Genomic DNA, 17,500 nt, shown 5'->3' with positions numbered 1-17,500 from the left:
TGCCCCGCATTTTTTTAAATGTCCGGTGTTTTTTTGTGGCTGTTCTGGATTTGGCCATCAGAGCAGGGGGGCAGCAGAGAGCACAGAATGCAGGCAGAGAGGAGAGTAGGAGGAGAGCTGAGGCCGGTCTGACAGCAGAGTGTGGGGGCGGGGTTAGTGCCAGCGGAGCCTCAGCAGTGAGAGCTGGAAGTGAGGTGCCTGCTGCCAGTCAAGATGGCTTCCCCCACTCCATGCTCCACAGTGACAGGTAGGACACAGAGAGAGAGAGAGAGTGGCTGTGTGTGTGTGAGTGGCTCTGTGTGTGTGTCAGTGGCTCTGTGTGTGGGTCAGTGGCTCTGTGTGTGTGGGTGTGTGGGTCAGTGGCCCCGTGTGTGGGTCAGTGGCCCCGTGTGTGGGTGTGTGGGTCAGTGGCTCTGTGTGTGTGGGTCAGTGGCTCTGTGTGTGTGGGTCAGTGGCTCTGTGTGTGTGGGTCAGTGGCTCTGTGTGTGTGGGTCAGTGGCTCCGTGTGTGTGGGTGTTATGGGTCAGTGGCTCCGTGTGTGTGGTTCAGTGGCTCCGTGTGTGTGGGTGTGTAGGTCAGTGACTCTGTGGGTCAGTGACTGTGTGGAGATAACATTTTTTAGATCTATTTATTATATATTTATTTATCTTGCCTTTGGCTGTATCCTCCCCTCCAAATTCCGTTAACATGGCCGCGCGACGTCACGTAATGCACATTGCTATAACAACGAGCTGCTCCGTGACGTCACGCGGCATCAAGTTGACATGACAACGGGACGCGTTATGGCGCCGAAGCATCACGTGATGCAACATGTCACCGCCTGACGTCAGTGTCTCGTTGTCATGGCAACGGGGTGCGTCATGTGATGTAATTTGTTTTATAAATAATTTTTTAATGTGTCCCGGTTTTTCATTTTGAAAATCTGGTCACATATATATATATCATATGCAGATATATGTTATATATAAAATAAGTGCTCCCAGTGAAAAATCTATGCAAAAATTCTATAAAATAGTGACAACAATGAATGTGATCCACATAAAAAGTGCAGTGATATGAAAATTGTGATGTCACACAAAACGTGTAACGCAACTCCGGCCTCAATACAGACTGCGTTTCCAGTCTTCTTTGGCGAAAAGTGGGGGGTTACACTTGACACATGCGTGTGTAACATTAATTACACCGCCTTCTCTACAGTGCTGTGGTAACCTTAGGGCAGAGGTAGCCAACGCCAGTCCTCAAGAGCTACCAACAGGTCAGGTTTTTAGGATATCCCTGCTTCAGCCTCTGATTGAGCCACCTGTGCTGAAGCAGGAACTGATTGAGCCACCTGTGCTGAAGCAGGGATATCCTTTAAACCTGACCTGTTGGTAGCTCTTGAGGACTGGAGTTGGCTACCACTGACTTGGGGGCCGTTCTGTGAGGTTTGGAAAGGCTGGCTCATTACACAGGAGCCCTACAATGTTATGTCCTGCCTACAGGGTAATGCAGGGAAAGCTGGCAGTGACTGGGTTGAATATTTTAAATCTCCCACCCTGTTAGAACGGACTTTAGTGTATGTGAAAGGAGTGGGATGTTAAAAAAAAAAAAGTACGTTTTTACAGGGTTTTATAAGGATACCCTTTTTCGGAGATCAGGAAGGAGGTTTTAAAAAAATTAGGTTTTTTTTTTCAGAACAGTATATAAATCATTTCCTTCTAGGAACACCATAAAAAGACCTCATAAAAAGCAACTTGGGACAGAGATACTGGTATATACAGGCACTTGTTAGTGTATATTACAGATATATCCAGAGCTAGGAGGAAGTATTAGGTACTCGTCACCGATATGAAACACACACAATAAAGATACGCGTGTATACAGAGAGAGAGAGCGCGAGAGCGCGAGAGAGTGAGAGCGCAAGAGAGCAAGAGAGAGAGAGAGAGAGATCTATAAAAATGAACACCTCGAAACGAAGTGTATACACAACCCATAAAAATAGAATTGTGAATAAAGATACAGTATTACTTTATTGTAACGTACTCCACATGCAGACCCTACCGTGTGTGTGTGTGTGTGTGTGTGTGTGTGTGTGTGTGTGTGTGTGTGTGTGTGTGTGTGGTGGCGGATTTCCCATTAGACCCGGGCCTAAGGCGGCAACATTTTGGCGATTGGCGCCGGCACATACGGCAGGCGCTAATTGTGCATGCGCGGCCAGCAACGTGACGTCACACGGCGTCATGTTGGCATGGCAACGTGGCGGCGCTGGAAGGGGAGGACAACACCAGGTAGTTGCCTACGGGCGCCATGTTTTTTTAAATCTAACACTGTGTGTGTGTGTATACATACATACATGTGTATAGTGGCAGGTTTAACCATACTATTACAGCTTGAATAATATACCTGGCTTATCTGGGAAAGGTACTGGCCAGCATGGCAAGTAAAACCTGAACCCCCCAAATATGGAACACATCGAAAAGCAACGGGGTCTCATTCTCCAGAGGCTGGATTGTCCCCGGGCTTAACAGCGTTCAGGAAGACATGAAGGCAGAGGGTGCTAGGAATCCCCAGAGGTTAAACAAAAGCTGTCATTCAAACCTAAATGTAGCTACCTGCAACGGCCGGACTCTCCCCAGTGACGGAGCACGGTGAGAACTGGGAGACGAAGTTGAAAAGATTAAATGAGATCTCATTGGCCTTAGTAAGAAGTAAGAAGAAAAGATAAAGACCTCATTGAGCTTAAAAGCGAACACCTATTCCAGGGGTGTGCAAACTTTTGCAGCTGCGCCCCCCCCCCTGCTGTCCCCGGTGCTCGCCCCCCTTACCTCTGTTCCCTGCGTTAAATGATGCCGTGTCGCCATGGCAAAGGGTCATGTGATGTCACGTCACATGACTCCGCTGCGTCATTTGATGCCGCATTGCCATGGCGACGCGTGAGCTGCCGTCTAAGTCTCTGTAAGTAATAGGTTGCAGAGGCCTCACACGACATTTAATTTAAATGCTGTGGGGAAGAGCACGGGGCCTCTGCAACCACAGCACCCCTCTACAAAAGTCTCCCGCCCCTCCCAGTTTGCGCACCGCTGACCTATTCTATTACAGAGCTACAGATAAAGAATCAGTGGAGTAGGCTTCATCGTTAACAAGAGATGGAGAAACAACACAGTGGAGTATGACAGCTCATCGGAAAGAGCAGCCAGAATCGTCATACAGTTGACAACGAGATACAGGCTTTAAATTATCCAAGTGTGTGCTCCAACATGAAGTCACACAGACAATGACTTCTACCATCAAATCAACCAACTTAACAATAAAAGAAGTGGACACCAAGATCGTTATGTGAGATATCAATGTAAAAATTGGTGCCCAGCAGAAAGACAAGACATCAGTTGGTAGGTCTGGTTACGGTACCAGGAATGAACGTGAAGACAGATTAGTAGAATTATTCAAGAATCCAAATAGAAACTATACATGGAATGGACCCAATGGAATTGACTATGTCCTAGCTAACAAGAAACATGTCGTTGAAGACTGGACGGTCCTTAATCATTTTGACCCAAGAAGAGATCACTGATTGGTTCGCTACAAATTACATGCGAATGCAAAGATGGAAAGCAGAAAAAGAAGACAAACAAACATCAATAACTGCTCAAAATGCACAGGGACAATTTATCAAACAATTATGAAAAACTTATGAAGATTGTAGTTGAAAGCGCAGAAAAAAATGGAGGAATCTCTTTAAAAAACAAAAAAATACATATTTTTCTTACTATATCGGATGAGACAAAGCAATTACAGAGGAGTCGAAAATAAATGAGGCAATCCGAAATTGAACGAACAAGAATTGAATATGCAGAGCTGTGCAAGACGATCAAACGTATAACTGGACATGTAAGAAAATATAACTGTGATATGGTAAAGACGACGAACATAACAAAAGCTTAAAGAAGACGAAGCAGCGACTTATGATGGAGTGTGATTTGCTTCTTCCCAAACAATGGGATGGATCAACATTATCATACAGAGAGTTAAGGACTTCTACATGGAATTGGATGAGAAATGTATGGCATAACCCAACAGGAGGACAAGCGAGAAGAAACCACCAATGATGTACCAAGCGTCCTTCCAGAAGAAGTGTGAAAAGCAAGAAAACCCACGAAGAATGGGAAGGCTCACGGGGAAGATGGAATTACAATTGAAATCTTGAAAGAAGCTGGGGAAGAAGTAGAGAAGTAGAGAAAATCCTTGCAAAACTCTTTTACATACTGCTTGAAGAACAAGAGAATTCCAGAGCAATGGAGTAATGCCACAGTTATCCTCATCAACAAAAAAGGAGACAAAGAAGACCTCAAGAACTACAGACCAATCAGTCTACTTGCAATAACTTACACGATTTTTTACAAAGGTACTCCCCATCTAATTGGCTGCAACAGACCCTGGACTTTGCACAGCCTAGAGAACAAGCAGAATTTTGCAGTGGACACCATGGACCACATACACATCGAACAGGAATTGATTTCCTGAAGTAATTAATACGATCTACCACTCAGTTTAGGATTCATATATTCCGAAAAAGCATTCGATCCTGTCTGCACCTCAGCGGTCCTAGTTGCACTAAGAAGACAACGTTTTGAAGAAGCGTACATTGATTTATATAGAACATTTACGAGAATGTAACATCAACCATAAGATTACATGAAGATACAAGCAAGATAAGGATCAGCAAGGAAGAGCGACAGGGAGACACCATGTCAACAAAGCTTTTCACTGTAACACAAAGAATTGTTCAAGACATTGCACTGGGAAGAAAAAGGAATTAAAATCAACGGTGAATACTCGAGGCACCTACAATTTTTCAGATGACATTGTTATTTTTGTCACCAGTCCAGAAGACTTCCAGCAACAAATCAGAGAACTCGCTGAAATAAGAAGGTGGGCCTCCATATGAATCTCAGCAAAACCAAAGTGATGTTCAAAAAAATGTGTCAACTCTGCAAGGATTAAAATAAATGGAATAGAACTAGAAGTCAAAGACTATGTCTAACTTGGCCGGCACGGTACAATGGGTGGGAACCCTTTGAATGAAATCAACAGGAGAATAAAGATGGGCATGGAGCGTATTTGGAAGAAACAAGACAATGTTTCAAGGGAATCTTCCACTGTGCCTCAAGAAAGTTTTTTCGACCAGTGTATTCTGCCCCTGCTCACGTATGGTGGTGAAACTTGGACCCTAAATGCGCCGATAATTCAGAAGCTTCAGACAACTTGAAGTATGGAGAGACGTGTGCTGGATATTACCCAAAGAGAGGAAAAATAATTAATGGGTTAGAAACCAAACAAAAGTCTGTGACATCATCACAAGGGTGAAGAAATGAAAATGCAGTGGGCTGGACATATTGCAAGAAGAAATTACCATCGTTGGACAAAGATGGTACTCAAATGGATTCCAAGGGACATTAAAAGACCAAGACGACGACCAAAAGATGGGGGGATGAAATCAGAAATGTGTTAGAGCAATGGTGCGCAAACCCAGGGGACGCGGGAGATTCTCTGCAGGGGGGCGCAGGGTTTACAGATGCCCCGCCCGCTTCCCGAAGGCATTTAAATTAAATGCCGGGGGAGCGGTGAAGGCCTCTGTAAACTTCACTTACGTTGGCTCAGACGGCTTCCGGAGATGTGTTGCCATGGAATTGGCGTCAAATGATGCCGGGGGGGTCACGTGCTGCCGCGTTGCCATGGCAACGTGACATCGTGCTGTCAGAACACTGGAGCCAAGGTAAAGAGAAGGGGCACGAGGAGGGGGGGGGGGGGGAGAGCTGGCAGGGGGGAGCACAGGAAAAAGATTGTGCACCTCTGTGTTAGAGCAACGTGAAGAAGAGAGGCTGCAACCACAGTACCTGGAAGATCCTTGGGGAATATATATATATATATATATATATATATATATATATATTATATATATATATATATATATATATATCTCCAGTGTTCCCCCACACGACGGGAGATCTCACTGTTACACGGTGTTGTGGTGCTCACCTGCAGGTTTACAGAAGGTCCAGAGCTTCCTCCGATGTTAGTTGGGGAATCAACAGGCCAGGCTTTTGGTGATCCGCAGCTCTCTTCTCCTATGGTACAGCGCCTCCATTCCCACAGGGCCTATCGCAGATAGGTGCTGTCCCTGTGGAAATCATCTCACCCTCCCCCTGACAGACTGCAGCCTCAGGCGGGAGTATAAAAATAGATAACTTGGTTCTTTATTCTTGTACAGCAGGACACAGCATATATCACAGCACACTCTCCTCTCTTTGCTCCCTTGACTCAAACCCAGGGGCTTGAGGCCCCGAAGGTCTAGCCCAATCTCCCACACTCCCCGGTGGAGCATGGGGTAGCTGCTTCCACTCCCCTGCGGGAGGGAAGGCCTGAAACCAGGTCCCTGGCTCAGCTTGGATTACATCCCACTACCCCTGAGGGAAGAGGATAGGACACACCTCTCTCACTGAGAAGAGAGAGAGATAGAACCCCTAAATTTAGAGCTGCAGCGCCTTTTTGTTCCCAGGGGAGGGTCCCCATGTCGACCCCCCTATTATGGCCGGTCCTTCGGCCTTGGCCCACCACCCTGTCACTTCTAGGGAGTTGTTTACTGCAGTAGGGTAGAGATTAACCCTAACACTGCCTGCGCTGGTACCAGGGCTTATGTGTTAGGCAGGGAAATTAGTAGCCATGGGGGTTACCTGGCTACATATACATACACACACACACGCGTGCGTGTAAAGTCAAATTATTATCAAATGAGAGTTCATGTCTACAGGGAGAGGAGAGAAAGCTTCTGTTTAAAAACAGTTATTGTCAATAATTAGTCTCTTGGAAAGCAGAAACACTGCCCACAAACGTGAAATGGAGACTGGTTGGTGTTTATCTTTCATGCTTTTCAGATGTGAGCAGGCATAAAAGGATCTTCTCTTTCCCCTCAGTCTGAGCAGCATGTTTACACGTTTTACTAGAACATAAATACACAGAAAGTAACCACAGGGAGACAGCCAAGGGCTCTCAAATTCAGATGTATGGCATACACTTACGTTTCACAAGTGGGGCAAGTATTTTGGAAGCACATTTTTTAATGGTGCCCTCTGCCACTTATAGCTGGTACCTAATGCCAGCACATGACGTCCATTTAGCAATGTACAAATTAACTAACATATCCTGGTACACATGCAGACACACACAGTACACACATATTAACATGGTGATACACATACACACATCCAAAACACTGATACACATACATTAACATGTACATTAACACACATACACATTAACACACAGATACACAAATTATACACACATGTACATATTAACACATACAAACACACTGATACACATACACATAGTACAGACACACTTGTACAGTATACAAAGACATACTGATACACACAGTATGTACACATTAACATATTGATACACATAGCATATATGCACACTGAAATATACAATATACAAACATAGATTGCAACACACCCTACCATATCTACAAAGATGCACGCAGACCCACACATGCTTATCTTCTAGTATAAGACTGTCCATTTTATGCTTATATGGTTGCTACACTCCTGATAATATTATCCCTGTCTTGAATCCACGTCAGAAATGTGTTTAGTGTTTTAATCCTCCCTGATCTAAAAATGATTAGCACATTGAGAAAAGTGTTGCATATTTCTCTGCTAATAAAGGTTACTGGACATCAAACCAGCACATGTCCTTGAATCGAAAATCCTCCAATATCCTGGTCATGTGTTAACGTTTAGCGGTTTTATTATTATTTTTTTTAAATCCACCCTTTATATAAAAATAAATTGTATTTAAAATCAACGGACGATTTCTCACATGCCTGTCTGACGGTTGTGTTAAAAATTGAGCTCTCGAAAAATGTAACCTTGAAAACTTGACAGATTGACCTTGAAATGTTTAACTTCGAAAATCTGGATTGCAGATCGCGGCAGATTCAGCTGCATTTTCTGCGACACAGCTTTGCCGAAGATGTGAAAGTCTTTAAAAACAACACACTTAAATAAACACCTGAACTTAAACCTCCTCCCTTCCCCCCATTCTTACTATTGAGATGAACTCAAACTAGTGGTTCTTGTTGGGACTTAAAGGGACAGACTCCCATAGCCAAATCGCACCCCCCCCGCCCCCCCCACCCCCAACAAATATGTAAAATTTACATTTACTTTCGTGTTTTCATCCCAATTTCATTATTGAAGCAACAGCATTTTCTCCTGGGCTTATTAAACATGGCCACCGTGCCGCTTTTCTAAAACTTGCTCAATGACTTGCCCTCTGCCCCTTATAGCTGCTGAGTCTAAACACCAGCACCTGGTACTCTTCAGCCACTATACAAATTTACCAAGACACCCTGATACACACATATATACAGATGCACCGATACACACAAAAACATGCTGATAGACACACAGTGATACATACTGTAGTCTATACACAAACACACAGATACATTACAATAATATACTGTACACAGCTTTGCACAAACATACTTACACACAGACAGGCCCACACCTGATTATATACTGCTAGCATTATGCGCCTGGCCTTTTAAGATTATACGGGTACTCTAACCCTGATATCTTGCACCTCATATTATGAAGACACTGCCATAAAAAAGGAATACACTAACAAAATTAAAATCAGGAGTTGCTTAACTCTGTTTCTCTTTAGAAAAAAAAAAAAAAAAAAGAAAGAAAGTAGTTTAAATAGGCGTAGCAATAAGTAAAACATTACTTTGGATTGCTGATGAAGTCCAGATGAGCTGAATAAATACGGAAAAATGAAATAACTTGTATTTTATTTCAAAGGAGGACAAAATAGAATAAATACAACCAACTCGAAGTTAAATTGTATACACACCAGTAAACTTTCAACTCTTTGCTGTCAGAGGATCAGCATTGCGTTGCAAGGGGTCCATAAAGTTCCTCTCGTTTCATAAATGACATTTCCTGTTCGTAACACTGCATTTTACAGATGGATGAGGGGGACACCCACATATATATATATTTTTTTTTTTATCTCATACATCCCTATTTCAAACATCAAAGACCTTGGAACACGTTACTTTGAATCTGGATTCTTCAACGAAAGCTGGGTATCCCAAAACTATTTCTTTTTAACCCTTCAGCTGCCGTGATGGCGTTCCCTAATATTTGCTTTAATTGTTGATAAACTGGCATCTAAAGTGTATGCCCAGATGTACGACCTCGATGGACACATGTATAGTCTTAAAGACTCCAACAGAGAGCCAACAGATATTGACTCCGATCTTCGAGTAGGTCTCCATAAGTCGTTTTGTTCTGTAATGTAATTATAACACCGTCTCCGCGATATGCATGCTGAATTTGGGCGGTTACCACTGGAGTCCAGATGTAATATCCCTTTTTTCCCCCTTTCATCTATAAAGAATAAGTTACCCAGTTACCCAAGTACAGATGTGGCCCGTTTAACTCTCTCAGGGGCAGATTCATCAGTTATAAGCACGGGCGCCAGTACGGGTTAGTGTCACCGATCTTGCATCAACTCCCACTAACTTGAATGGAAGATACCACCGGATCTGGTGCTCTAACCCACATGGCGCTTGATGGATGTGCCCCTTTGAGAGAAAGTGTTTTCCCGCGGTCTTGCGATGCCGGTGCCTTTTTAAAGTTTACATTTGCCGCGGTTTGCTGGATGAGCAGGATCCACCAAAAGTAACAATGGTTGCATCTGTATCCAATTGCGACAAAAAACAAGCATATACCATTTAACATCGTCCTTGTGACCTTGAAGTGGGTAACAAAAAAAGTGGTACTGTCTGGCAATAAGAAATTCATTTTTTTATGCATAGGAGTCCAACAGAGAAATAAACAAAAATAGAATGTGGATGCTGAATATTGGCATCCCACGTCTCTCTCTTTAGAGACTGCCCCAATGACATTGCTAGGTAAACATTGTTTGGTCTGCTAAAACTGATTACCCCTTTAATAGAAAGGAAAGAGATGCTTACTCTTCAAATAGTCTGTAGGTCTCCACGCGTTCAGACTGCAACTCGTAAAAACGCTGCACAAGCTCTCGGAAATCCTTGTCCGTCTAGAAGTAAAACAGAGACAGTGGTGGGAAAGTCATGGTTATTATGCCAATAGGTAATCTAGGTGGACCTGCACCTGTAGCCCTGTCACTGCTGGAGGGACCAGCAGAGCACTGCATGCCTGGATTAACACCCACTTCCATCGGGCGCCAAGACATGAGTTTCACTGCCCTACAATAATCCATAGTCTCGTGGCTTCTAAACTTCATGCCCAGTGGTGGTGCTGCCAGTCGTTGAGGGCCATCACTGGCTCAGGGGGGAGTCCCATTTTTCCTCTATTCCAGATTTCATCGCTACAGGTGACAGAGTTTGGGTCTCTGCCCTCTGGTCGTGCACATCTACTCATGCATCAGATCAGGTGGCCATCCTTCACCTCACTCACTCACGCCTGTGCCCCCTGCCACCCCTGCTCAACCATTCACCATAACTGGAGTCCAGTGTCTGCTTTGGGTCACCAAAAACCTATAGTTGCCCCCACTTATGTTGCTATAGTATAGGATATACCAGAAGGTGTTTTTATAGTTATGCTCAATGGACAAAGTACAATAAATAGTTGTGGTCCTGTGCTTTACCTGTGGCACAGGGAGATAAGGGGATGCCCAAGAACACAAGGCGTTGTCATTGGGGTTCAGCCTGGATTTACCAACTTCTAAGTCAGTGAAAGTACCTTTGATTATATACTAACTAAAGAAAGAGTGAGACTAGGGAACAATTTAAAATGAATGCGTACAGTGTGTGATGCAGGATCAAGAGTCAGGATGTGCTGGTGTTGTATTGTGTTAATTAGAGTTGTGCAAATGTCTTCAAACTTGTTTTGCTAAAGTTTTTGCGGTTTTTGCTTTACTACGGAATGTGTTGGCATTGCTTGGGAACGTGTATAAGGCCTAAGGAGGCACAGCAACACTTTCACCAGAGCACGGGGCAATTTTGTGACTTTTACCAGAATTTCTCAGAAATAGCGCTATGTAATTGGAATTTGCTATTCACGTTGACTTTTAATGCTTTTATGCAGAAAAAAATATCAGCAAATTTCACCTGATTTGTGAAATTCCGCATAATAATTGCAGATCTCTCCTGTTAATGTGTGTGATGCAGTATTGAGGGTAGTGTAGTGTTGTGTTAATGAATCGCAGTGTGTGAAGCAGTATTGAGGGTAGTGTAGTGTTGTGTTAATGAATCGCAGTGTGTGATGCAGTATTGAGGGTAGTGTAGTGTTGTGTTAATGAATCGCAGTGTGTGATGCAGTATTGAGGGTAGTGTAGTGTTGTGATAATGAATCGCAGTGTGTTATGCAGTATTGAGGGTAGTGTAGTGTTGTGTTAATGAATCGCAGTGTGTGATGCAGTATTGAGGGTAGGGTAGTGTAGTGTTGTGTTAATGAATCGCAGTGTGTGATGCAGTATTGAGGGTAGTGTAGTGTTGTGTTAACGAATCGCAGTGTGTGATGCAGTATTGAGGGTAGTGTAGTGTTGTGTTAATGAATCGCAGTGTGTGATGCAGTATTGAGGGTAGTGTAGTGTTGTGTTAATGAATCGCAGTGTGTGATGCAGTATTGAGGGTCGGGGTGGTGTAGTGTTGTGTTAATGAATCGCAGTGTGTGATGCAGTATTGAGGGTAGTGTTGTGTTGTGTTAATGAATCGCAGTGTGTGATGCAGTATTGAGGGTAGTGTAGTGTTGTGTTAATGAATCGCAGTGTGTGATGCAGTATTGAGAATTGGGTGGTATAGTTTTGTGTTAATGAATCGCAGTGTGTGATGCAGTATTGAGGGTAGTGTAGTGTTGTGTTAATGAATCGCAGTGTGTGATGCAGTATTGAGGGTTGGGGTGGTGTAGTGTTGTGTTAATGAATCGCAGTGTGTGATGCAGTATTGAGGGTCGGGGGGGTGTAGTGTTGTGTTAATAAATCGCAGTGTGTGATGTAGTATTGAGGGTCATGACGTGTGTTGTAATGTATTGTGTTGTGCTAATTAATTGCTATGTGTGATGCAGTATTGAGGGTCAGTATGTGTTGGTATTGTGCTAATGAATCACAGGGTGTGATGCAGTATTGAGGGTCAGGGTGTGTGATATTTTGTTGTTCTAATGAATCAGTTTTGGAGGTCTGCTATTGTATTTTGACTCTTTCATATAATGGTCACACCCAGCAACTTCAGATGTAGTGTAAATGTTTGGTGACATGAGCTTGCCGTTAAGTATGGATACACCAATGGACCACACAATCTGGATAGGGTGAGTCATTCATTGGGGACTTTGAGTCTGTCCCAAGACATCCCAGGATAAAGGCAAAGCAAATTCTGTCATACAGTACCACCTACTGGTGTGTTACTTATGTAACAGGCACAAGGGCAAGCGAAGAGAAAACAAATATATGTATACACTGTATACTACTACTACCGTTAGTGTTCAATGGGAAACAGAAGTTAGTGAGTGGATTAAAGATGCAGTCCCACCTAGCAACGTATATTGGAGCAACAATAAATGGAAAGCACTCAGCCTTGTAACATATTCTTTGCTTTGGTCAAACGGAAGCAAATAAAAAACAATATTCTAGCTAAAATGTGTACCAGAGAGAGGCATGGAGGTGATAGAATGGCATAGAGAGAGAAGAGTGCCACGGATTGAGCTACCTGTGCTGAAGCAAGGATATCCTGAAAACCTGACCTGTTGGTGGCCCTTTAGGACTAGAGTTGGCCACCCCTGGTTTAGAGCCATGCTTCGTGTGCAATAAATAGGAAAAGGTTCCTGCCCTGCAGAGCTTACAATTGAATGATCAAAGCCAGGGGTGCGCAAAATTTATGCGCTGCGCCCCCCTGCCTACTCTCCCCCAGTGTCGCAACCTCCTTTACTTTTAATCTGGCATCAAATGACACCACAGACTCATGTGACCCCGCGGCGTGATTTGACGCAGAGTTGCCATTTCACGCCTATTTGCCACGGCGTCGCCCTAAGCCGGCTGAATTCAGGTAAGTGAGTTACAGAGGCCTCGCGCTAAAGAGCGTGGAGCCTCTGTAACCGCCGCACCCCCCAAAAAAAATCTCGCCACCCCCAGTTTGCGCACCCCTTATCTAACCAATCACCATTAACAAGTGTAGTTCCAGATGACTGGAGAAGAGCAAATGTAGCCCAACTTTGCAAATCAGAAAGTAGGGAAGAGGCAGGTACAGTGACTAGTGACTACAGGCCTGTAAGCCTGGCGTCCGTAGTGGGGAACTTAATGAAAACACTGCTGAAATAAAGAATTGTTGGGTATGTAAAGTCCTGCAAGTTACAAGATCCCAAGCAGCATATTGTAGATTTACTAGGAGAAGACCATGTCATGTTATTTTTTGGACTGGGCGATAGATCAGGTTGAAGCAGAAGTTATAGCGTCCCTAGATTTTTAGTAAAGCCTGACACTGTCCCACATAGACGAATGATCAACAAGTTGCAATGTTTGGGGTTGGATTCTCAGTTGGTGGAATGGATAACACATTGGGTAAAGGATACGTGACAGATGTGTAGTACATGGAGGATGGAAAGGTGACCAGTAGAGTAACTCATGGATCTGTACTTGGGCCCGTGCTCTTTAATGTCCTTATTAGTGACATTTCAAATGTTTTGGAGGCGAAGTTTTGCAGATTACACAAAGATCTGCAACAGGGTTGAGCCTTCAGGGGAAGTAAACAAAATGATTCCTAATGTAGGTAGATTAGAGGAATGGGCAACTACAATTTAATGCCAAAAAATGCTAAATAATGCACTTGGTTCGCAAAAATCCAATGGCACAACATGGGACTAATAGCACTAAAATGTCAACTACTATAGAGGAAAGGGACCTGGGAGGAGGGCCAGCGTGATGGCGATGCCGTCGGTCCCTGTGCACCGAGCCCCACGGTTACAGAGGCCCCGCGCTCTCCTCCCATGACGATTAAACTGATTGCTGGGTAAGAGCGCGGGGGCCTCTGTAACGTGCTTACCTTCTCCGTCGGTATCTCCTCTCCTCCAGGCATCTCCCCCTGCATGGTCCCGTCATTCTGGCTCCGTGACGTCAAATGGCGTCGCGTTGCCATGACAACGGGACATCACGCGACATTACGTTGCCATAACAACGGATCGCCCTGTTGCGTCACTGAGCCATAATGACGAGACCATGCAGGGGGAGGTGCATGGAGGAGAGGCCTCCATATAATGCCACCAGATTCTGCCGGAGAAGGTAAGAGCCGAGGTTCCGCACATGTCCCTGCACCGAGCCATGCAAAGATCCCAGCCGACCCTGCCTGGGAGCAATGGAGAAAGCCTGTAGGATGTTAGGTTGTATAGATAGGGGAGAAGGCTTAGGAGTATGATAAAAGAGAGGGGGGCTGAAGGAGCGCCTCAGTAAGTGAAGACATTGACTAAACAATGACACTGAGTTTGAAGCAGGGGAACCTGGTTTAATTCCTTGTGTCAGCTCCTTGTGACCTTGGGCAAGTCACTTTATCTCCCTGTGCCTCAGGCACCAAAAACATAGATTGTAAGCTCCACGGGGCAGGGACCTGTGCCTGCAAAAATGCTATGTAGAGCGCTGCGTATACAAGAAAAACAATTATTATTATGATATAAACTTCCAAATATATATATAAAGGGTTTCAACGGGGTGCATGGTGAAGTATTTTTCAGGGAGAGAGAAGTGCTAGAACAAGAGGTCCATGTTCTGAGGCTGCAGGGTGTGAGGTTCAAGGGAAATGTAAGGCTACGGCCCCGGAGTCGGCGCCACACGCGCACCTGCCAGGCTGACGGCGCGTGCAGCTCTGTTCCCCGGTCTGTGCAGAGCTGCAGGGGGAAAGACGTTACAGGATTGAAGCAGGGGGTTTCCGGAGCAGAACTGTGTTAATTTCAGCTGCGGGGACCCCCTGTTTCCAGAGATCCTTACCTCCATAGCGCTGCCGGTATCTCTGTGCAGTTTAAATGTCCCGGTCACGCGGGCCTATAGGAAGCCGCACCGGATGACATCACGGCTTTCTATTGGCCCGCGTGACAACTTACATTTAAATGCCGCCATTATGTTAGGCACACTATTTCCCAGCCTGCATAGATACCGGCACTGCTACGGAGGTAAGTAACTCTGAAAGCAGGGGGTTCCCAGAGCTGATATTAACACAGTTCAGCTTCGGAGACCCAGTGCTTCAATCCTGTACAAAGAAGTGAAACCTATATTGCTGCTTTAAATACAGTGTAGCCATGTGTAAAATTGGTGTACATATCTCTTTCTCATGCTGGCAGTAAACCTGGTAAGTATGCAGGAATGCCAGTAGTTATCATGGAGGTTTGCCCTCACACCCTGGTGAGGTGTCATAAGTCCCATAGGAAGTGACAACATGCTGGTGTCCACGGTTAGTGACATCAGAGATGTGCCTGTTCCTACGTGTAGGTGATATAAGACACAGCACTGCCAAAAGTTAGTCTGTTCAGTTCCTGTTGTTGTGCTGCCTTTGTTCAGTAAGAGGCACATGGAGGTCTGCAACATTGTTGCAGTAGTCTGATGCAGAGCTGTGAGTCTGGCAGCACAAGGCAGACAGAGAAGCTGGTGAATCTCCCTTAGGGGAGAGGTGGAAGCAACTCCATTAGAAACGGAGGAGCCTTTCAGAGGGACGCAGCTGAACAATGGAGGGCTGATTACACCCCATTGTGGAGGGCAGCTGGCCCACCGTGCAATAAAGATGTTGCTGATAAAAGAAACCCTCGTGTGTAAGTGTGGAGTGATTACACAGGGGGCTGCACCACAGAGGAGTTCCTCGTCAGACTCATCCCCAAGCGGACGCCGGGATCCTGATGAGGTGGAGGCGCTGCACTGGATCTAGCTAGGACTCAGCACACTACCTCAGCTGCCTGTCTGGGTTGGCAAATCCCCACACACCATCATGCGGGAGACTCAGGAGTCCTGTAGCCAACAGGTGCACCACCAGACACTACACCGTAATGGGGACTGGTTAGACCACAGGGGCCAATGTGAGATTGGGGGGGTCAGGCCGGTTCACAAAACCCGTTACAACAGTAAGGATGTTCAAAAATGCTTGGGATAGATAAAGGGTATCCTAAATATGAGAGAACGTCAAAGTCAAGGATCAAATAGAGTTTGAGGATTTACAGCAGATGGGAAAACTGCAAAATAGGTGGGCTTATTGGTATGAGACATGTGGAAGCGATGTTCTCATAACTTCATTATATCTGGTTTGCAAACACTACCACAAGACTCGGTGACCAAGCTCCAACTGCTGATTCTGAGAGGATAAACAAGCTGTCCCTGAGCGGATCTACTGCCTGTACTTCCATGTCCCAGGAATAGTTGGACAAGCGGTGTAATGCCGCAGGCAAAAGCTATGGAGAATCCTTGTGCAAAATGGACAGGAAGCTCAGAGTGGCTCGGTGTGCTCATTTGTATGTCACTTCCCTGAATCCTTGGGCTCAGTCCATAGACACTAAGCCCGTGCGGAGGCTGAGGGAAAGCGGGTGCTTTCCCTGGCCTTACTACGCGCGCCATCCGGGTGCGTGTCTATGGGCGGGCCAGTGACGTCACAGAGCTGGTTCGCCCTCATTGGGCGAACCGCTCACGTGACCGGCCATGGGCAAGTAATCTAAAATTCGAGTGTCGGCTAAGCTTCCGCACGCCTGCGTGAGCGTGGCTCAGCGGCTAAGCGCTGACCATGTCCGCGGCCTTATGTTCAGCTAAACTGCTGTTTGATGTAATAATAGGGTGAATGAAGCAGGTTTGAGCATCTGTCGGAGACAAGACGGTACACTCATGGATTCTCTATCGGAACCATGCAGATAAATATGGTCCTACGATATACTAAGAGCCTGACAGTTCATTATTATCATCATTTATTTATAATGCGCCAACATATTCCATAGCGCAGTACAAATAGGGTTTGGAGGACGAAATCAGCAAGATAAGAAACGTCAACATACATTGTTACAGTAGGTAAGAAGGGCCCTGCCCCAGGGAGCTTACAATCCACGAGGAAGTGTAAGTGGGAACATAGGGTACAGGGGGCAGAGGGGATAAAATATTTTACCCAAGACCAAAACAGAGCAGCAAAACATCAGTGAACGGCCACCACCCTTTGGCTGCCAGCACAGGCTACAGCCTTTGGCGCGACTCTGGTGGTATGGCCAAGAGTTTGGGGAAAAGTGAATTCAGCTGCCCAGCAAACAGACCCCCTCACAGCACACATGCAGGCGAGGGGCTGGCAAACTCCAGGCCTTTTGAAGCTGTGTCTCTTTTCCTCATGATGTTAACCCTGTCCACGCTGGCATATTGGGGAGACTCTTAGGGTGCGGCCTGCACAAATGGACAGTCTAAGGCCTGTAATATAGTGGGTGCGCGCACTGCGCCTTACCTAACCGTGGGCCTAACTTTCCTCGCTGCA

At 45.3% G+C, this 17,500-nt stretch overlaps 1 protein-coding gene across 1 annotated transcript in view; it reads right to left on the bottom strand.

Moving 5' to 3' along the window:
- Positions 1-17,500, bottom strand: part of REX1BD (required for excision 1-B domain containing) — a 23,999-nt gene that overhangs the window by 4,144 nt on the left and 2,355 nt on the right. Inside the window, exon 2 of the mRNA XM_075610847.1 lies at positions 10,031-10,113. Coding sequence (XP_075466962.1) covers positions 10,031-10,113 — 83 coding nt within the window. The remainder of the gene's footprint in view (positions 1-10,030; positions 10,114-17,500) is intronic.

This window comes from Ascaphus truei, chromosome 8, assembly GCF_040206685.1.
Source record: "Ascaphus truei isolate aAscTru1 chromosome 8, aAscTru1.hap1, whole genome shotgun sequence".
Classification (NCBI taxonomy): Eukaryota; Metazoa; Chordata; class Amphibia; order Anura; family Ascaphidae; genus Ascaphus; species Ascaphus truei.
Note: the sequence above shows the minus strand (reverse complement) of the source record. Positions and strands in the feature narration are given on the sequence as shown.